At 47.1% G+C, this 20,861-nt stretch overlaps 1 protein-coding gene across 3 annotated transcripts; it reads left to right on the forward strand.

The window, feature by feature from the left end:
* The first annotated feature begins 4,646 nt into the window (after positions 1 to 4,646).
* On the forward strand, positions 4,647 to 6,955 carry LOC125544441. 3 transcript variants are annotated; one of them, XM_048708139.1, is made up of 2 exons: positions 4,647 to 4,897; positions 5,789 to 6,955. In XM_048708139.1, exons 1-2 carry the CDS (start codon positions 4,799 to 4,801, stop codon positions 6,527 to 6,529), a joined length of 840 nt encoding a protein of 279 aa, XP_048564096.1. In that variant the 5' UTR covers positions 4,647 to 4,798; the 3' UTR covers positions 6,530 to 6,955. The 3 variants fall into 3 exon arrangements, with proteins under 3 accessions (XP_048564096.1, XP_048564103.1, XP_048564109.1); XM_048708146.1 differs by lacking the exon at positions 4,647 to 4,897 and adding an exon at positions 4,906 to 5,691; XM_048708152.1 differs by lacking the exon at positions 4,647 to 4,897 and adding an exon at positions 4,906 to 5,612.
* Positions 6,956 to 20,861: the final 13,906 nt, after the last annotated feature.

Genomic DNA, 20,861 nt, shown 5'->3' on the forward strand with positions numbered 1-20,861 from the left:
GACTGCACACCGAGCCATTAGGCCAACTCTAGGCAGATGTCTGCGTCGCGGCCCTACAACCCAGATCAGGCCCATCCTGCCCGTGCCGCCACCTCCATCACCCACGACCATGAAGACCAGGAGGGGGCGCCACGACGTGCTCGGCCGCTGCAAGCACATCAACTCGTGGTCGAGCCCTACCACGCCGCCTAGGCCAAACCGAACCGCGGACGCCTTGTCCCGTCCCGTCGCCTCCAGGAGGGGCCTCCACGCCGCGACCATCTCCTCCCAAGAGCCCTAGTCGCGCACCTCCTCCCCGCTGCGCTGCTTCACCATCACACCAGCTCCAGATCTTGCAGCGAGCAGCGCCAAAAATCCCACCACCAAGGTGTTGGAAATATGCCCTAGAGGCAATAACAAATTAGTTATTATTATATTTCCTTGTTCATGATAATCGTTTATTATCCATGCTAGAATTGTATTGATAGGAAACTCAGATACATGTGTGGATACATAGACAACACCATGTCCCTAGTAAGCCTCTAGTTGACTAGCTCGTTGATCAATAGATGGTTACGGTTTCCTGACCATGGACATTGGATGTCATTGATAACGGGATCACATCATTAGGAGAATGATGTGATGGACAAGACCCAATCCTAAGCCTAGCACAAAGATCGTGTAGTTCGTATGCTAAAGCTTTTTCTAATGTCAAGTATCATTTCCTTAGACCATGAGATTGTGCAACTCCCGGATACCATAGGAATACTTTGGGTGTGCCAAACGTCACAATGTAACTGGGTGGCTATAAAGGTACACTACAGGTATCTCCGAAAGTGTCTGTTGGGTTGGCACGAATCGAGACTGGGATTTGTCACTCCGTGTAAACGGATAGGTATCTCTGGGCCCACTCGGTAGGACATCATCATAATGTGCACAATGTGACCAAGGAGTTGATCACGGGATGATGTGTTACGGAACGAGTAAAAGAGACTTGCCGGTAACGAGATTGAACAAGGTATCGGGATACCGACGATCGAATCTCGGGCAAGTACAATACCGCTAAACAAAGGGAATTGTATACGGGATTGATCGAATCCTCGACATCGTGGTTCATCCGATGAGATCATCGTGGAACATGTGGGAACCAACATGGGTATCCAGATCCCGCTGTTGGTTATTGACCGGAGAACGTCTCGGTCATGTCTGCATGGTTCCCGAACCCGTAGGGTCTACACACTTAAGGTTCGATGACGCTAGGGTTATAAAGGAAGTTTGTATGTGGTTACCGAATGTTGTTCGGAGTCCCGGATGAGATCCCGGACGTCACGAGGAGTTCTGGAATGGTCCGGAGGTAAAGATTTATATATGGGAAGTCCTGTTTTGGTCACCGGAAAAGTTTCGGGTTTTATCGGTAACGTACCGGGACCACCGGGAGGGTCCCGGGGGTCCACCAAGTGGGGCCACCAGCCCCGGAGGCTTGCATGGGCCAAGAGTGGGAAGGGACCAGCCCCTGAGTGGGCTGGTGCGCCTCCCACAAGGCCCAAGGCGCAGCTAGGAGGAGAAAGGGGAAACCCTAGGCGCAGATGGGCCTAAGGCCCACCCTAGTGCGCGCCCCCTCTCCCCCTCTTGGCCGCCCCCCTCCATCCCATCTAGGGCTGCCGCCCCCCTAGGGGTGGGAACCCTAGAGGGGGCGCACCCTCCTCCCCTTCTCCTATAAATAGTGGGGGTTTTGGGCTGCCCAAGACATACGATTTGATCTCTCCCTGGCGCAGCCCTACCTCTCTCCTCCTCGTCTCTTGCGGTGCTTGGCGAAGCCCTGCTGGAGTACCACGCTCCTCCACCACCACCACGCCGTTGTGCTACTGCTGGATGGAGTCTTCCTCAACCTCTCCCTCTCTCCTTGCTGGATCAAGGCATGGGAGACGTCATCGGGCTGTACGTGTGTTGAACGCGGAGGTGCCGTCCGTTCGGCACTAGGATCTCCGGTGATTTGTATCACGACGAGTACGACTCCTTCAACCCCGTTCTCTTGAACGCTTCCGCATAGCGATCTACAAGGGTATGTAGATGCACTCTCCTTCCCCTCGTTGCTGGTTTCTCCATAGATAGATCTTGGTGACACGTAGGAAAATTTTGAATTTCTGCTACGTTCCCCAACAGTGGCATCATGAGCTAGGTCTATTGCATAGATTCTAGCGAGCGCGTGAGCCAGATCCCGTCGCCGACGGGCTTTGCCCGCCGACGTGCGTCGAGGGGTAAGGAGGGAGAGGGGGCGGCGGCGGTGGTTAGGGTTTCCGCCCGAGCCGCCCCAAGGGAGCGACACGAGGGGGGAAAAGAGATTATTTATTTACAAATCTAATGGACACCGAGCTCCATGGAGGCCTAAATTTGAAAATTTTCCAAAATCCAAACTTTTTAGTTTTCAAAAGTTCTGAAAATATATATATATATCTAGAGACATGGTGTATATGTGTGTAAATTTTATGGTCGAAATACATTAAATTGACGGCTACACAAACAAAGTTTATGGATTTTTAGCATATGTATTGTTCATTTTCAAAGTCCATGATTTTTTTGTGCAACTCTGTTATGTCAAGTGTGTACTGTAATGTCGTGTGTACTGCACACACGCACACCCTGCCCCTACGAGCACCTCGGAGAGACTGAGCTGACATTGTCATCTTGAGATTTTACAAAGTCATCGTAGGCGCTTCTTAGTCGACGGGAACGTCTCCTCCCACTGAAAACGTATCGCCGAAAATCCTAAAATAAATTCAGAATAAATGCAAGCGTCAGTATTTGATTCCTGGTGGCTGGGAATACCACTGTCCTTCTAATCATCCAACCATAGGTTGATTTACTTTTTGTCTCCAAATTTACATGTAGCATTTGTATGTGACAAAGATCACAATAAAATTTTGTCTCAATTTTTTTATATTAAAAAAAATGGCCTCGGGAGCTTGTGCTCCCAGGAGCCAAATTGATTTTCCGTAAATAACTTGCATTGTACATTTGTAAATATTCAATAACTTAATAATTAATTTATCAATAGATCACAAATAATCAAATTTTCACCTATATGCAAGTCTTCGTACATAAACATTTTAAAGTTTTTGGAACCTACAGAAAGATGCATCAAATTATTATGAGTTTACATGTACGTGATTATGAGTTCAGAAAATTTATTCCTTGGGCCGCAATTTTTTTTATCATGCCAAAATAAAGGGTGCCATGAGTTTTTCCACTATCCACACTTACTCCGCATCACAAGCTCACTCAACATATAATATCCTGAGCTTTCTTTCTATTTTACTTTAAAATGATGCGCCAGACAATAAGCTCGGCGACTGCAACGACACGCGGCAGGCAGATCGTTGCCCTCACAATCATCTCTTTCAAAATATACTATTATTCTACACATTTGTTTTTGTTTTGATTCATGAACCAAACGTTAAGAGCACCTGGACATGAACCTATAGATTATTGTACCATCAGTCCTTGGCCTTCAGATACCTTTCAGAGTTTGTTGGTCTATTTAATTCAGAATACAAGGTACCACTAAGGCACTAACATGCACATTACAATATCTATGGACATCTGTCGTATCCAAAAGATAGTCTGAATTAGATATTGCAGCCATTGTTCACACCGTTTGGGGACTATACAATGTTGCAACATACTAAGCCATAATAAACAAGAAGTATGAGCACCCGGACTTTCAGAAAATGAAGAGGGATGCAAATGCATTTTTAAAATACATAATCAGGTAAAATATATTTTCAAAAAAGTTTAACCACCATTAATTATAGACAGCCCTGCTTTGCAAGTCACCATAATTTTGGGGGCATTTATTCTGCATGGGATCTAAATGCAGAGGAACAACAACTAATTCATCCAGCAGACAAACCAGTCATGACCTAATGATGCACTGTCCTTCTAATTAACCCGGTCAAATTTGCCAACCAAGAAAATTTTGAAAAGTATGGCTTCGGTCTTTTGGAGGGAAGAGAGCAGGAAGCTGCCCATCTTCAAAAACACAGCCCATTTGTTCCACCCTTAATTGCCTTAATTAAGAACAGCACCTCCATAGCTTTGTGCTGTAAAACTGAAGATGTGTGCACAGTTTTGCATTACCTCTATCCAAAGTTTTCATTTTTTTTCCGCAAGACAATACCACTTCTACACAATCAAATTCAGGTGTAGCCTCCACTGCTTTGTACATGTTTATCCTATTTTTGTGTCTTTCAAACCCCATGATCCAAAAGGCTTTTCCATTTAAATATTTTTTCTTTTTCAGAAGAGAACACATAAATTCAGGTGTAGCCTCCCATGATCCAAAGGATTTCTTCGACAAGTATTTCCGAACGGAGGAAGTACAATTTCAGGCATTTTTTTCTGCCCGTGCCAACTCGTCGTACACAAGAGACAGAAAAGTGGTTGGCCCCTCTTGCCTCTCTCTCTCTCTCAAAGTTTTTTTTTTCTTTCTCTCTCCTTGTTGCAAGGAGCCACAGATGGCAGGTTATCAGAGGCTGATCACACATTCCATAAACATTTGCTCCATAATTTCCTCCCCTCCCCCCAACCTTTCCATACATCACCCAACCTTCCTTCCTCCCCAAAACCTCACACAGATCTCCTATATATACATTTCTCTCTCCCATCAAACCTCCCTCCCCCCTCCCCCCTCCCCTCCTCCCCCAACACCAGCAGCCCTCCTCCACCGAGCAGCAGCCGTCCACGGCCAGAGACCAAGGCGGGCGCGGCGCAGTGCGTGACGGTCTGACGGAGAGCTAGGAGGTCAAGGACCGACGAAGCGATGGCAATGGAGCCGCTCCCCCTCGGCTTCGGCGACGCCATGGACACCACCCTCTTCTCCACGCTCTGGTCCTTCCAGGAGGAGCTGCAGCCCCAGGAGGTGCGTGAATTGCCCTCACAACCTTCTCCCCCCCTGCAATTACTCTCCTGTATCTTTGTTCCGCCTTCGTCCCCAACTCCGGCCGCCAACAACCCCGCGCCCTCCTCGCCGCCGCATTTCCTGACCGGCCGCCGGCAATGCCCGCCGCGTGCGCCGCCTTGGGTTGCGCGCGTGTCTTGTCGTGGTCAAGAAGGGTTAGGCAGGCAGCGAATTCGCCCGGGGCTCGAGAAGCCTTGGCGTGCCGGAATTCCCCGCCCTCTCTGCATTTTCCATGCTCCGATCCATGTGGAAAATTATCTTACTCCTACTACTTAACTTGCTCGAGTAGAAGACTTACTGACTGACTTTCTCGTTGGGTTTGGTCCGGTTCGGCCCGCCTTTCCCCCGTCCCCATTCTCTTTTCAACAAAAGTTCGGCACTGTTGCGGGATGCTCTGCAGCAATCATGCTGTTGCTCAGCGCTGGGTCCCGAGACGGGGAAAGGGCGATGAGTTTTTTACTGCTGGTATCATGCTTAGATTATTATTGTTTTCACCTTTGATCTTTGACGAGCCCAGAGCCAAAGCCAAAGCCAAAGCCGGGCATGGCATGGATGCCTCCACTAGCGGCTGTTGCATGGTGCAATCATTTGCCGGGAAGAAGGGAATCGAAATCATTCGCCGCTCCGAGGATTGGTTTTGGGTCGTGCGTGCGTGCATGCCATCGCCTTGTGCTTGGTGAATCACGGCCCCATCATCGCCTTGTTCCTAGGATCGAACCATTGATTTTGATTCCCCCATCCGATTTTTTCAGATTGTATGTAGACCATGGTTGGCGCGGAAACGGTGGTGTTTGAGGTTGATTTTGGGGGAAGGATGGAAATGTTGATCTTGGTTGTGGAATTTGGTTGCAGAGCGTGGAGGAGCTGAAGCAGAGCTTGCTGGCGGCGACCATGGAGCTGGAGGTGTCCAAGGAGGAGCTGCGGAGGAAGGAGCAGAGCATCGCCAAGCTCGCCGACCTCGTGCGCCAGGTGGCCAAGGAGCGGGACGACGCGAGGGACCAGGTGCAGCAGCTGCTCCTCGCCGCGGCCAAGCAGGCCGCGCCGCCGGTGCACCAGCCGGCGCCGGCCCTGGGCACGTCGAGCGTCACCGACTCGGACTGCAGCCTCGTGTCGTCCCCCGTCGACCCCTTCTTCGACCCCGTCACCTCCTCCGACCGGCGCCGCTGCGGGGGCGGCAAGCTCGGCGCCGCCAGCCCGCCCCCGCCGGCCAAGCAGCAGCAGCTCTGCGGCGCCGACGCCGTGCTCGACATGCTCGCCGCGAAGAAGCCGCTGCCGCCGAGGGGCCGGCTGCTGCAGTCCGTCATGGAGGCGGGGCCCCTGCTGCAGAACCTGCTCGTGGCCGGGCCGCTCCCGCGCTGGCGCAACCCGCCGCCCGTGCACGCGCTCGACACGCTCCCGGTCGGCGGCGGCGGAGTCTACATGAACGCGACGCCACTCCACACCGCGAACGCCGGCGCGGCTCCCGGCTACGGCCCCAACGCCAACAGCGCCTGCATGAAGCGGCCGATGGCGGCGATGCCCGCCATGCCCATGGCCGCCACCAGCTGCTCGCCGTCGCGGGGCTTCGCCCCCAAGCGGCACCGGCTGCATTGACCGTCCCTCCACCGCCCGCGCCTCGTCTTTTCCACCAGCGACCGCCGACCCCTCGCCGCCGGCCCGGCGGTTGGCTGCCATGTCACGCCTGTCAGTGACACGGCAGCGCTAGTTGCTGACTGCATTATAGTAGCGTCATAGAAGCAGAGTATAGTAGCAGAGTCATCAGTGGTTAATCCTGGTGTAAATAGGAAGGTTAATCTCACCCTCTTTTTTTGTCAAATTTTCGTCTGGTGCTTGTGAGAGTCTTAGTGAGAGAGAGAGATTGTTCATATCTTTGCATGCATGGTAGCCAAATTGCCAATAGTCCTTTTGTTTTGTGCTGAGAAGAGAACTTTAGGTTCCACTGATCTCAGGCATGCCCTTGGCTTGTGTCAATTTACAATTTATCCTACCTATAGTTTGTAGCTTGGTTTTGGTATATGATTTACTTTTCCACAGATTAATGCATACTTTTATGCAAAGAAAAAGAAAAAATGGTACGGTGTTTTTTGATGTTAATAGTTTATAACCTGTCCAGTGTTGGAAGCAGAGTAGCAACTCCAATTTTCAGACTAATAATCCCAAGATATATCTAGATGTATCTAGAAAATACTTGTCATCGAAATGGACAAAAGAAGATGTATCTAGATGTATTTTAGTTCTAGATACATTCGTTTTTATCCATTTTGATGACAAATATTTCCGGACGGATGAAGTACTAAAGATTCCAAACTAAGGATCCGCAGGAAAAGCAGGGCCATCTCTAAAATCCTAGCTCTGTTGATCAGGAAATGCCCAGCACTATTTGACAGAAGACAAACACAGGTGCCATAATTAATTTCAAGACAAGATTTAAGTAAACTATTTCGAGAGAGAGAGAGAGAGGGAGGAGGGACAGACCTGGAATATTCTAGAGAGGGGGAAGAGACAAAATCTGCATCCGTCCGTTGCCAAATGAATGTTCTTCTTTCTTCCCGGGAACACGACGGCCTGTTCCCCTGCATCTATCTCTCGCTCTCTTTCTTTTTTCCATTGAATTGTGCAGAACATGGGTGACGAGCGAGCCGGCGCCGAATACCAGCACCCCACCGGCCAAGTGCAGTGCACATCTACATCACCATGTTTTCAGCACACACACACACACACACAAACAAACAGCCTCCCTCCCTCCTTGACTATCCCACTTTCTTTTTCAAGTGAAAGGGAAGCCATGGTTTGCTGCTCCCTTTAATTACTTTGTTAATCTTTGCTAGGTTAGGTTAGGGCTCACATGAGCAGATTAGCCGATGCATACACTGAACAAAGTTGAGAGCATGAGAGGAAGAAAAATGGCTGGGAGGAGTACAGTGCATACAAGCAGGCAACTGACCTGCTGGGAGTGCAATGCGTACAGATTTTTTTTCACATGTGTCCTTGGCTCACTTGTTTCGGTAAGAGCAGATGAAACATCTTATGCTTCGATCAAGTTGCATCGCCTGCATGAGTATGGACCGAGCTGCAAACATTTTTGGCCTTGAGAGCGAACCGATATCGCAGCCAGCCGTGCATGATACCAAAGAAATAAAGTGTACCTGCATCGTAAAAGTGCTGGCAGCGTTGCACATTTAGTTAGCATTATCAGCTCATAAATCTAAGTAAGTCATGTGCACTAGGTAAAACAATCAGCAGAACTTGGACAAACAGGTTCAATTTCCAGAGTAACTTCTATTCGGAGGCAAATGTGGCAGAGTATGGGGTTAAAAGAACTTCAGGGCTACTCAAGTTCTCCAACTAAAAGAAGGATTTTTACTGAAACTTAACCCTTGTTCATTAGCAAAGGACAGTATCAGAACATAACACAGTAGATGCTATAATTTGGTTGCAGTGTTTCCTTAGTAAATACTCCTTAGTACTCCCTCCGTCCCATAATATAACATGAGAGTATTAGGTATTCTGTCGAAGCATCGAAACAGGGTCATGTTCTGTCCCCTCGATCGCAGTCCAGCCCTCCTGCTTAGGAATCGCCGAGACGGTGCCAGGCTCTGCGTATCCGTCTACCCAAAGAAGCTCGCCAAGATGTGGATGTGTGGATAGCTACGTTGCACCGATACGGCAACACGGATACGGCGATATGGGATACGGCAATTTCTAGAAACAACAATATACTAGTGCAACAGCATAAGTTTATTCAACACCCTCAAATCTGAAAATGGTGATGCATGCTGATCAAGATAACTCCAGACAATTGCCCAGCTAGTCGACCAATTGCAATTCAAGTTTACTTAACCGTGAGACTGGAAGATGCATCAGTGCAGAGTTCTTTGACACGTAGAACTCCTACTCATAAATCTCCCACTTTCAGCAAACACCTTTGCCTTCAAATTGACATTGAAAATGCAGGAACTACGTGTTGCTCATAAAATTCAGCTGCACCTACTGTAAACTACTGCAGAGAGCAAGTCACAACGATATAATGCACAATCCTAATTAGTGCTATTAACTTAATGTGATCAACTAGATACCTTGAGGGTGATAAAATTTATCCTAGGTTGTTATAAGAGCTAACAAGTGTGAAGTATGTGCATTCCTGTCAGAAAAAGGAAATCAGGTAACCATAACTAAATACACAACAGAGCTAAATGTTGATATGTTTGCATTAACGCATAAAGGAATAATTTAACCAAATGTATGAATCAGCATAAGAACTTAGAAAACACGCATGCCTTATTCGAACAAGAAGAAATAAATGCTCTGTAAAAAACTGATAAGTTCTGCAGAGTACTTGCTCCGTTCCTAAATATAAGACCTTTTAGAGATTTTACTATGAACTATGTACGGGTGTATATAGACATACGTTAGAGTGTAGATTCACTCATTTTTCTCCGTATGTAGTCTATAGTGGAATCTCTAAAAGGTCTTATATTTAGGAACGGAGGGAGTACATGTTTAAGCTGATAAGTTCTGCAGGGAACAGTAAATAAGAACAAGGACAGTAGGTCATGATTTCTCCCATAAACAAAATCACACGATTTGAAGAGACCATGAGATAGATTATTAGTTGCCAAAAGGATCGATTAGACACCATAGTATCCAAAGGCAGTAAAATTTCATCAGGTTGCAGATATCCCAAATGTGCTGCCACTACATTTCCTACATGACTGATGACTGCCGATTTCCATGATTACTTGTTCATATTCAGTCAATCAAACTTGATGATTTAAACACTAGATCAGCTCTATAATATTCAAACTTTAATCTCTCCATACCATTACCTGTGTTCTAGGAATTTAAGTGGGGTATCCAGCAGACAGCCTGCACTGTTGTTAGTACACGAATCACTCACTGGATACATGAGTTGGTTACGGAGTAGCAAGAACGGAAATCCGAGGGAGAGAGAAGAAGCCACCGTGCAGTACCTTGCCTTCTGATCTCTCTGGATACCACTGTAGTTTTATACTCAAAATCCATAATACCAACCCAAGTCATGGAATGTGTGTCATGTGTGGGAGGCAAGGCCCGCACTTCCATTCCATACCTCCTTGAAAACCTGGCTTATCCACAAGCCGGTGCCATGTCGAGTGTGAGAAGCTCCAAAATCCAGACGCCCAGATCCGATGATACTTAGTGTCACCAAACAGTAAAACACTAGCACTTGACACCTTCTAATAGAATGATGCCAATAATGTCAAGTTCAGAACAGTGTCGATGGTTGGCCTCCTATCTCTAGGTGCCTGCAGATCCGAGTAAATCATATAAGCGCTCGCATCGATAATCCCTCTTTCAATTGATGCATAGCCATGATATAATCCATCCAAGGCAGATGCCCAAACAGTCCACTTGCTGCTTCTAAAGTGTATTCCTCTCAGGTCAACATAATAGAAATCATAAGTGACACATGATATAAACTGTAGTTGTATGCAGCTCAGAGGAATCGCACAAAAGATATCATCTTGCATTGCTTTCTGTGCTTGGGAACCCAAATCAGCAAGTGCAGGCCATAGGATCGTTCGCTGGAGACAATGCAAAGACCCCAGAAAACTGTAATCATGAGCAAGGCATCAGCATGGAAGAAACTGTGAATAAATTTCAGAATCGGTGCTCATCCTATGCAAGTTGCAACTGGTAGGATAATGCAGGAAAATTGATATAGCTCACCAATAGATTGTTTCATATGTATGCCTGAGGTGATGCCCATGCCTCCTTCAGGTAAACTCAAAAATTACAACAACAATAAACAGATATCATCCATGGTCAATGATTCGAATTAGCATGTCTACAAGCTAACACAGCAGAAACTTGCCACGGCCGACAGTGCTCAGCAGAAACTTGCTAGTATTTGTTATTTATCCATTAGTTTGATATTCCCACGTGTGAACTCTGTAGGAATAGTTTATGTGATTCAGAACATTTTAGAGGGCGGATGCTAACAGATGCTAAAAGTAATCTGCAATGCATATAATGTTACATTTTATGATTGCTAATTGCCATCTTTCTCACTCTGTTTTCTGCTCCTATTCTTAGCTTCAGTGGTCAGGAGTGGTGTGTCATTGATCCGATTCATGTCCATATTGAGTTCAACATAAGGGAACTAGTGAAGAATATGTACAATTGTCTATGTCAAAGTTGTGTGTCTAGTGTTGCTAAATTAAAAAATGTGTTAGTGTATATTTTTAGAGAGAAGTGCATATTACACCCCTCAACCCCTAGTCTAATATACAACCCCCAACTCCAAAACCGTCTAATCTGCAACCTCCAACTCTTAAAACCGGCCAAAATTTAACCCTCCCCTCCCCTTGACCGGTTTTGACCCATTGACTGATAAACAGTAAGTTCGGAAAAAAAATGAAAATTCAGAAAAATAAAATTTTAGAAAGCATTTTTTGCCTCTGGATGAACAGTATTCCAAAAAAAATTGGGAACAAATTTTTTTAAAAATAAATTCGACTTTTCACCGTGAACAGTATTAAAAATTCAGTTTTTTTACATGTACCCGGAGGTAATAAATTGGAAACAAAATTCGCCGGGATTTGTTTTTTGAATTACTGTAAACAGCGTGAACAGTATTCAAAAAAGTAAAAAAATCAGGAAAATCATTTTTTCACTGCGTGAACAGTGACCGAGGGAAAATTTTCGTTCCAAAAGTTCGAACTTTTTTTGAATTACTGTTCACATGGTGGAAAAGTCAAAATTATTTTTAAAATTTTGTTCCCAACTATTTTTTGAATTTACAAGTTTTTTATTTTTATTTTTCTGAATTTTCCATTTTTTCAAATTTACTGTTCATCAGTCAACGGGTCAGACCCGGTCAAAACCGGTCAAGGGGAGAGGAGGGTTGAATTTTGGCCGGTTTTAAGAGTTGGAGGTTGCAGATTAGACGGTTTTGGAGTTGGAGGTTGTATATTAGACTAGGGCTAGAGTTGAGGGGTGTAATATGCACTTCTCTCATATTTTTATGACTAGATGCTAGTGTTAGACGATGAACGAGGGCTTTAGCCTTCCATCATTTTTCCATGCACACTGCTCTTATTCCCTCTTTACTTCCTCTTCCTGTCTCACAATGGACATCTCGTATCATCTGAATATATCCACGCATATGTTTAGTTTTCCCGCTATAAGATTGAGCAAACAAAAAGGAAGAGGAAGGAGGCGCTTAAGAACGATAGGAATGAGAGGCATTGGGAAATAACAAACAGGATTTCCACCTCAACACAAGAGGTGAAGAACCGGTAAATTAGTTTTTCCTCTATGTTCTCATTCCCATTGCTCTTAGGCCCTCTCTTCCTCTTCCTAGCTCGCTTTTGAGATTTCACATCAAACATGTGCACACATATATTTGGTTTATAAGTTAAATCAACAAAGCAAGCCAAAAAGTGAAGAGGAAGGAGTGCTTTAGAACAATAGGAATGGGAGGCATCGGGAACACCAAACGAAATTATCACTTCCAACACGAGAGGTCAAACCGAGGAAGTTAGGCTTTCCTTCACGTTCCCATTCCCACTACTCTAAGGCCCTTCATTCTTACTCTTCCGAGCTCGCCTTCGAGGTCTCATGTTATCTAAATAAGTGGACACATGTCTATGGTTTCTCCATCAGAGCTATTGCATAAGCCAAAAGGAAGAGGAAGGAGTGCACAAGAACGGTAGGAATGGGAGGCATCAGGAAAGGATTCATGCCAAATATTTGCACCTCCAACACTAGAAGTGCAAACAAACAAGGAGGGCTTTCCTCCATGTTCCCATTCCTATTGCTCTTGAACTCTCTCTTTCTTCCACTTCCTGGCTTGCTCTAAATGCCTACAAATCTAACGATACAGAAACTCTCGAAGAACAAGCTTGAATTACTGGACACATTGTTTCAACTAATAGGTATAAATAATGGGTGGTGCACCGTATGCAGAACCTTTTAGAAGTAAGCAATGAAGACACCAAGTGCATGGAGGCACCATTCTACAATCAATGATAATGGGGCCACATAATCACCAGCCATGTCCTATTGTCCTCTACTCTTAAGTAAGGGCACGTGGCTAAAGATCTCTTTTGCATACCTTTATTACCCATATCTAAAACTGGTACATAATATGTGCATCGGCCTTTTTTCGGAACAATATATGTATCAGCTTGAGCATTTATAGTGTCAAAATATGTAGCAATACGAAGTTATGGGCTAAAAATAATATGAAATTGGACAAAGTAAACCCTAGTAAACTTGAAAAAATAACAACAATGGGTGAAGAACCACTGAGGTGACAATTAATCGGAACACAAGGTACTTTAGACAGGAGTTGCGTTATATAGATGACATGATGTGATTAAACCATGATTCGAGAGATCTCATATCAACAAAACCAGTGTAGTTTCTAATCTCGTGCTCAAATGCTGCTGAATGAACAGCAAATTCGAAAAAATAGGAAAAAACTAAAAACTTCTGAACTTTTTTGTGGCAAACATTAAGGAAGGTTTGGAGTGCATGAAAAAAATTCATCACGAAATCACATCAGTGCAAGGCGTTGTAAAAAATTCAAAATTGATGCTTCGAAAATGTTACTTTCAAACACATTTTGGAGCTCTGTTTTTTTTTGCCACGACTTCCTCCAACGTGATTTCGTGATGAAAATGTGCATGCACTTCAAACATTTCTTAAAGTTTGCCACAAAAAAAAATCAAATATTTTGACATTTCTTTTCTACTCCTTTTCGATTTTACTCTTCACGACAGGAGCATTTGAGCTCAAGATTAGAAGGATACTTTCGAACCAAAATGTCTATATGCCATTTTATCAAGAAAAATAAATATGTATAGTCCTATTGTCCAGTAAGTAATTTAGTCTAAGGAAACATATCTCCAAGGAAAGAAATATTGGAAAACATATCTCCAAGGAAACCATCAACCACAACCCCTATGAGGAAAATACATGAAGGCATAATGACCAGATATTCAGCCTAAACTCATTGTACACATTAGTTCAACATGGATGGCCTGAGCAAGGCAATGAACCACCTAGTATTTTCGGGACAACATTCAGAAACAAAGAACGAGATCCTGAAGAGATTTCGGTACTTTTTCCACCCATCAAAGTACATCGCAATTACAACGTTGTAGCTCGTCCACACTAGAAGGACCAAATCACCCAGGTTACAATGCAAACACCCACCAAGGATCAAAGCCTTTTTTTTGCGGGGGAAGGATCAAAGCCTTATCTTGCAGGTCTAAACAATCTATAAGAAAACATGCTTTTATGATCTTGTACAAATCCATTAGAGTTTAGAATTTTAGAAGTTGTTTCTTGCCAGCTTGCGTATATATCCATGTGTTTGCTATGTGCATGTGTGAAATCTCTAGGAACAGTTTGTCTGATTCAGATCATTTTACAGGGTGGATGCTAATTGATGCTCAAAATGTGCAATGCATGTACTGTTACATCTTTTGTGAGCTGATTACCATCTTTCTTACTCTAATTTTTGCTATAACTCTTAGCTACAATGTGTCATCGAACTGATTTTGTTTACAGCATGGGTTCAACATACGAGAACTAGTGAAGAATATGAATTATTCTATGTATTAAAGTTTTGCTTCTCATAAATCTAAATATGCCATGTGCACTTGGCGAAACAATCAGCAGAACTTGGAAAAAAAGTTTCAATTTCTAGATTAACTTCTGCTCAGAGGTAAATCCGGCAGAGTAGTGAAAGAACTAGATGCACGTGTTGTTCGACAAAGTGCAGCTGATTAGCAAAAGAGTCGGCAGAACTTGGAAAAATAGGTGCACAGCGCAACACATCTAGTTTTTTAACCTTATATTTAGCTGGCATTATCAGCTCATAAATCTGAGTAAGTCATGTGCACCAAGGTTTTGGTTACCGAATGGAGCATTTTTACCGAGGGGGACCGGTAAATGTGGTTACCACGGTTACCATGAAATTTTGAGAAAATTTCGAACAAAATTTATAATTGAAATTTGAATTCAAATTATTTTAAAATAGATATAGATAGCACTTGAACTTATATTTATCATAAAAGAGCTACTAGCTCAGTGGAATGTTGTCAACGCGCATGTTGCGAGGTGCTGCCACACTTTACTATACATTGAGCATTTAAATTCAAAAAACTCAAAAATTCGATTTTTTTTTGCTGGAAATGCCTATTTACCAAGGGGGACTGAAATATGCGGTAACCATGGTAAATTTCAAAATTTCGAGCGGTAACCAAAACCTTGATGTGCACTTAGCAAAACAGTCAGCAGAACTTGAAAAAACAGGTTTAGTTTTGAGATTAACTTATATTCAGAGGTAAATACAGCGGAGCAAGGGGTAAAATAACTTCAGAAAGCTATCTAAGATCTCCAAGAAAAAGAAGAATAGTTACTGAAACTTAACCCTTGTTCATTAGCAAAGGACAGTACAAACAGGTTTAGTTTCCAGATTAACTTTTATTCGGAGGTAAATGTGGCACAGTATAGGGGTAAAAGAACTTCAGAGCTACAGAAGATTTCCAAGAAAGAAAAGGATGGTTACTGAAACTTAAACCTTGCTCAGAACATAGCAAGAGATGCTATAATTTGGTTGCAGTTTTTCATAAGTAAATATTAAGTAACACACCACACTGTGATATGGGGAAAAGCCTGATGACAGAACTCACTGAAGGAGCGTGAAGGCCACCGCTTCCCACACTATATGACGACAGACGTAGACAGGAGATAGGGATAGGCAAAGCTACATTTTGATGTATCAAGTCCAATTGCCAGCTATGTCAAACCATGATCAGACATTACTTGGTATCCTATGTCAAGCCAACCTGTTTCCTCTTCCTCAATTACACATTCAATATTTATGGTTAATCATAACTTGTTGACATAAACACTAGAATAGAACTCTGCAATATTCGAATTTGACAGAACTTTTCCCTTACCATTATCATGTGTTCTAGGAACGTGGAGTATCCAGCGGACAGCCTGCACTTGTTGTCAATACACGCATCACTTGCTGTATACAAGAGTTGGCTGCAGAATAGCAAGAATGGAGATCCGCGACGGAGAGAGAACCCAGCGTGGAAGAGAAGAAGCCACCGCCTTGTGAAATCTATGAATACCGCTTCCAGTTGCTTGCAACAGCTCTTTGTAGTTGACTGCAGCTCCCGCTGCTCTAAACCCATTATACCATCCCAAGTCATGGAATATGTGAGAGGAAAGGCCTGAACATCCACGCCTCCTTGGAAACTTGCTTACCCGCAAGCTGGTGCCATGTTTAGTCTGAGAAATTGTGAATAAATTTCAGAATCGGTGCTCATCCTATGCAAGATGCAACTGGTAGGATAGCGAAAGAAATTTATGTCGCTCACCAATAGATTGTTTCATATATATATATGCCTGAGGTGATGCCCATGCCTCCTTCAGGTGAACTACAAAATTACAACAACAATTAACAGATATCATCCATGGTCGATGATTCGAATTAGCATGTCTACAAAGTACAAACCAACATAGCAGAAGCTTGCTACGGCTGACGGTGCCCAGCTGATGAAATGAACTTGAACAGCCAGGAACTCATTCATGCACTTCGAACTGAAATCCTTCCTGTTTTGTCTTGTCTGAATACCCTCCCAAAGGTGGTGGCCAGCCACAGTAGCATTGAGCTGGATCCTCCCTCAGTCCCTTCTCCCTTGAGTGAACACGGACAACTGCCACGGTCTTGGCCATATCATCTGTCTCCGGCCGTATCTTAACCTCGCAGAAATCCACACACGATCGCCGTCCTTAATACTTGATCGACCGCCCTCCTCATCCGATCGATCTGTAGGAGACTACGCCTACGTGCCAGCATGCCACGGAACGCCCCGGCCGCCGTCAGGGAAGGCCCCAGACGCTGCCCCAGCCTCCCGCCGGAGCTGCTGGACAACATCCACGACCGCATCGCCTTCGCCGCGGTCTTCGCAGCATCCTGCGGCGGCGACGACGACGTATTCAAGCCGTCCGCACCATGGCTCCTACTCCCCGGCAAGACCACGGAGACCGTCGAGCTCTTCTCCGTCGCCGACCGGCGGGCCGCAACCGTGCACGCCTTGGACCCCGCGCTGCGAGGCCACTTAGTCCTCGGCTCCTCTCGCGGGTGGCTCGCCACGGCCGACGACCTGGGCCAGATCTACCTCGTCAACCCCGCAACCGGCGAGCAGCACGCGCTCCCGCACATCGCCACCATGGGCGTCTTCAACGACCGCAGGTGGCCCCACGCCACGACTGTTCACCGTGCGTGTACGGTGCTTTCTGACCATCCGGTACGGCCACGGGCCGCCGTTCCCAGACAGTTCCTTGGGGCGTGAGGGGTACGGGGGCTACTCGTTCGCCCCCAACTATATGTTCTACCGGAAGGTTGTCCTGTCCCCGCGCCGCCCCGGCAGCTACGGCACCGCCATGCTTATCCTCTGGGATGTTTTCGGCGCCCCGGCCTTCGCCACGGCGGAGGACGGTGTGTGGAAGCTGGCGCGGTCGGAGGATGGAGTCGAGGACGCCATCCACCACGACGGCCAGTTTTACTCCGTCTCCTACTCGGGTGTTGTCGAGGTGTGGCAGCGTGGCAGCGTGACGCGGAGTCTGGCGAGTACACAAGCACGGCTGTCACGCCAAGGCTGGCCATGGAAGAAGGCAGCTCGCGCCGGCATCTCAAGTACCTGGTGGCAGCACCGGGTGGGCGGCTGATGGTGGTGCTCAAGTACGGCCGTGTGACCAAGAAGCGGTACGGCCGGGAAGGGTGGACGTGCTCCTTCAAGGTCCATGTCCTTGGTGACGACGGGCAGTGGAATGAGACGAGGGACATCGGTGACGTCGTGCTGTTCGTCGGGGTGAACAACTCGATGTGCGTGCCGACAAGGGGGCGCCCGGAGATTGAGGCCGGCTGCGTCTATTTCACAGACGACAGACTCAGCGGCGTGCGCAAGGAGTTTTCCTCGCGCGTGGATGATGACGATGTTGACGTTCGTGCTGTCGGGGTGTACAGCCTCAAGGACGACACGGTGAAGAAGATGGAGGCGCTCGGGCAAGAGTACAACAGGTGCAGGTTCTCATCGCCGCCGGTGTGGATCACACCTTCTATCCCATGATAGCAGCAAGGTTGATCCTGTTTGAAGTAACTAGGTTCAGCATTTTTGCTTAAGATCGCTAGCAGGTTCAAGGTAGACAGATGTGTATGTGCAGAATGAAATGTTTCGGTCATAATTTTTAGCTCCTCACTCATATGTTTGTTGCTGATTAAGATCATTTTGCCTAAGATGGGTAGCGGGTTGAAGGTAAACAGATCATTTTTGGGCAATGTGGCTAGCTCGCAATGATATCATATTTATTGCCCAAGCATCGTCCTCCAATGGTCTCATATCATTCTGTCGGCACTGGAGAAAACTGTGGAAGGAGAAGCTTCAGGCTGAAACTGACATTGCTTCACGAAATCAACTAATGAGGCTGCTGCCTTTTGTAGTGCAATCTTGTACTAGGAGTTACAAGTGAGGATGTAAACCAGCAATCCCTTCTAGGTTTCTTCCTTCTAATTCTAATACACTGTGTGATAAGCTAAGGTGGAGAGAACGGCTGTGAGGAGAAACTCCAGACTGATTTCGGTGGGGGGCTCGTCAAGCTTCAGGAAAAATCACTGGGTGACGCTACTGCTTTTATTTTCCTTTCCTTTTTCAGGAGTTATATGTTAGCATGTTATGTTGGGGAGCTGCCTTTATCTTTCTGATGAAAACTGTTTTCTTTTGTGTTTCTGTGTACCTGTTATGTAAGACCAGGAAACCACCAAAAATGCATGTTATTTTAGTACAGCCGAAAATGCGTGTCAGCATCCTTGGCATGGCGACCACACCAGCTCTGCAGTATGATTGGGGTGATTGTAAGGGATTTTCGGGGTTCCATCTGTTAGAGCGTGGACTAGCTTCCCACTTGGATTGCACGATCGTTGCACGATCGCCTCTCCCCACGTCCTGCTGCGGTTGCGCCCGGCTCCCTTATTTATGTACTCCTCTCTGTATTCTGTAACCACAACTGAACAATCAAGCATTTTACATGGTATCAGATATCCGATCCATCTCTCCCCTCCCACGATCGCCATGACGAATCCAGGCGAACCACCCAACACCAGCGGCCAGCCAACCCTACCTCCAAACTGCGGCGGCCAGCTTACTCTTCCCCTCACCGTCGGCCAGCCCACACCTTCTTTCCCAGTCATCCAGCCTGCCATTCCCTCCGCTCTCTCCTTCAGCGATACGATCACTGACATCACTCCTTTCATCCCCATTGTTCTTGATCTCCACAGCCACAACTACTATCATTGGAGGCATCTCTTCGAGATCCATCTTGGTCGCTGTTCTCTCCTTCATCACATCACCGGCGGTACACCACTGGCCCCCGCCAATCCCAGATGGCTCAAGGATGATCTTGCCATTATTCAGTGGCTGTATACCCGCATCTCCACCGAGCTCTTCAACCTTGTGGTGACCGATGGTGCCACCGCCCGTGACATCTGGCTCGAGCTCCGCCGGCTGTTTCAGGACAACCGCGACGCTCGCATCTCCGCGCTCAACACGGAGCTCCGCACCATCACTCAAGGTGATCGCCCTGTCGGCGTTTCTGCCAACGCATCAAAGCCATCGGCGACGAGCTGCGTGAGCTCGGCGAGGTGGTTGCCGACCGCTCCCTCCTTCATGCGCTCATGGGTGGCCTCGACGACCGCTTCGCCCAGCAGACGACCTTGATCCCCATGCTCCGGCCTCTGCCAACGCTTGCCGAGGCGCGCTCCATGCTCCAGATGGAGGAGCAGAATCAGGCGCGCAAGGCCAGCACGCCTCGCCTCTTCCACACCTCGGCTCGCCCTGCTCCGACTCCTGCGGGTTCGTCCGCGGCTTCCTCTCCGGCGCCTCCAGCACCTCAACCGCCGCTGGGGTAGCGCCCCAGCCCCAACTACAAGGGCAAAAACCTGATCTATCGGCCACCAAAGCAGGGATCGGCGTCTTCTTCGTCGAGCTCTACTCCTGCACCGCCAACCGCTGCACCATCTCCCGCGCCTTCCTCACCGGCTCGCTCGGCATGGCGCCCTCCACACGATCCCTGGACGGGGCTCGTGCAGGCTTGGCCCATGCCATGGTCCGCACCCTCCCCATACGGTGCTCCGCCGGCCTACACCGGCGCTTGGGTGCCCGGCCTTCGCCCTTCCACCGGCGCTCCTGGGCTCCTGGGCTCTCGTCCACCATAGCAGGCCTACACCGCCTATGCTCCTCTGTACCAGGCCACGGCGGCGCCAACGGCGCACTCCTTGTACCCCTACGGGATGCCCACACCATCAACCTGGGAGCACGCTGCATCACCAGCGCCATCGCCACCTCAGCCACCCGCTGCTGCTGCTGCTCCTTCATCTTCGACCGCGCCGGCCTGGGATCAGGCCGCCTTCATCGCCGTCATGAACTCTCTCACCACCCAAGACGCAGGTAACGAGTGGATCTTCGACTCTGGTGCATCTGCGCATATGTCTGCATCTAGTAGCTCGCTTTCTTCCATTCATCCCTCTCTTCTCTTTCCCTCCATTACTCTTGGTAATGGTTCCACTATCCCTGTCTCTTGTGTCGGCACTTCCTCTATCCCTTCCTCTCACTCCCCTCTTCTTCTTCGCGAGGTAACCTCATCTCAGTTCGCCGTTTCACTATTGATAACCAAGTTTCTGTGGAATTTGACTCTTTTGGCTTGACTATGAAGGATCTTCGCACCCGGATGGAGCTGGCGCGCTTTGATAGTTCGGGCGATATGTACACCGTCCACGGCGCCTCCACTCCTTCGCCCCACGCCATGCTCGCCTCCATCAGTCTGTGGCATCGACGGCTCGGCCACCCCAACCATGCTA

This window comes from Triticum urartu, chromosome 1 (genome assembly GCF_003073215.2).
Source record: "Triticum urartu cultivar G1812 chromosome 1, Tu2.1, whole genome shotgun sequence".
Classification (NCBI taxonomy): Eukaryota; Viridiplantae; Streptophyta; class Magnoliopsida; order Poales; family Poaceae; genus Triticum; species Triticum urartu.

Coding starts and splice junctions, on each gene's coding strand:
- LOC125544441 (XM_048708139.1), top strand. CDS start 4,799: ATGGCAATGGAGCCGCTCCCCCTCGGCTTCGGCGACGCCATGGACACC. Junction 4,898..5,788: donor AGGAGCTGCAGCCCCAGGAG/GTGCGTGAATTG, acceptor ATTTGGTTGCAG/AGCGTGGAGGAGCTGAAGCA.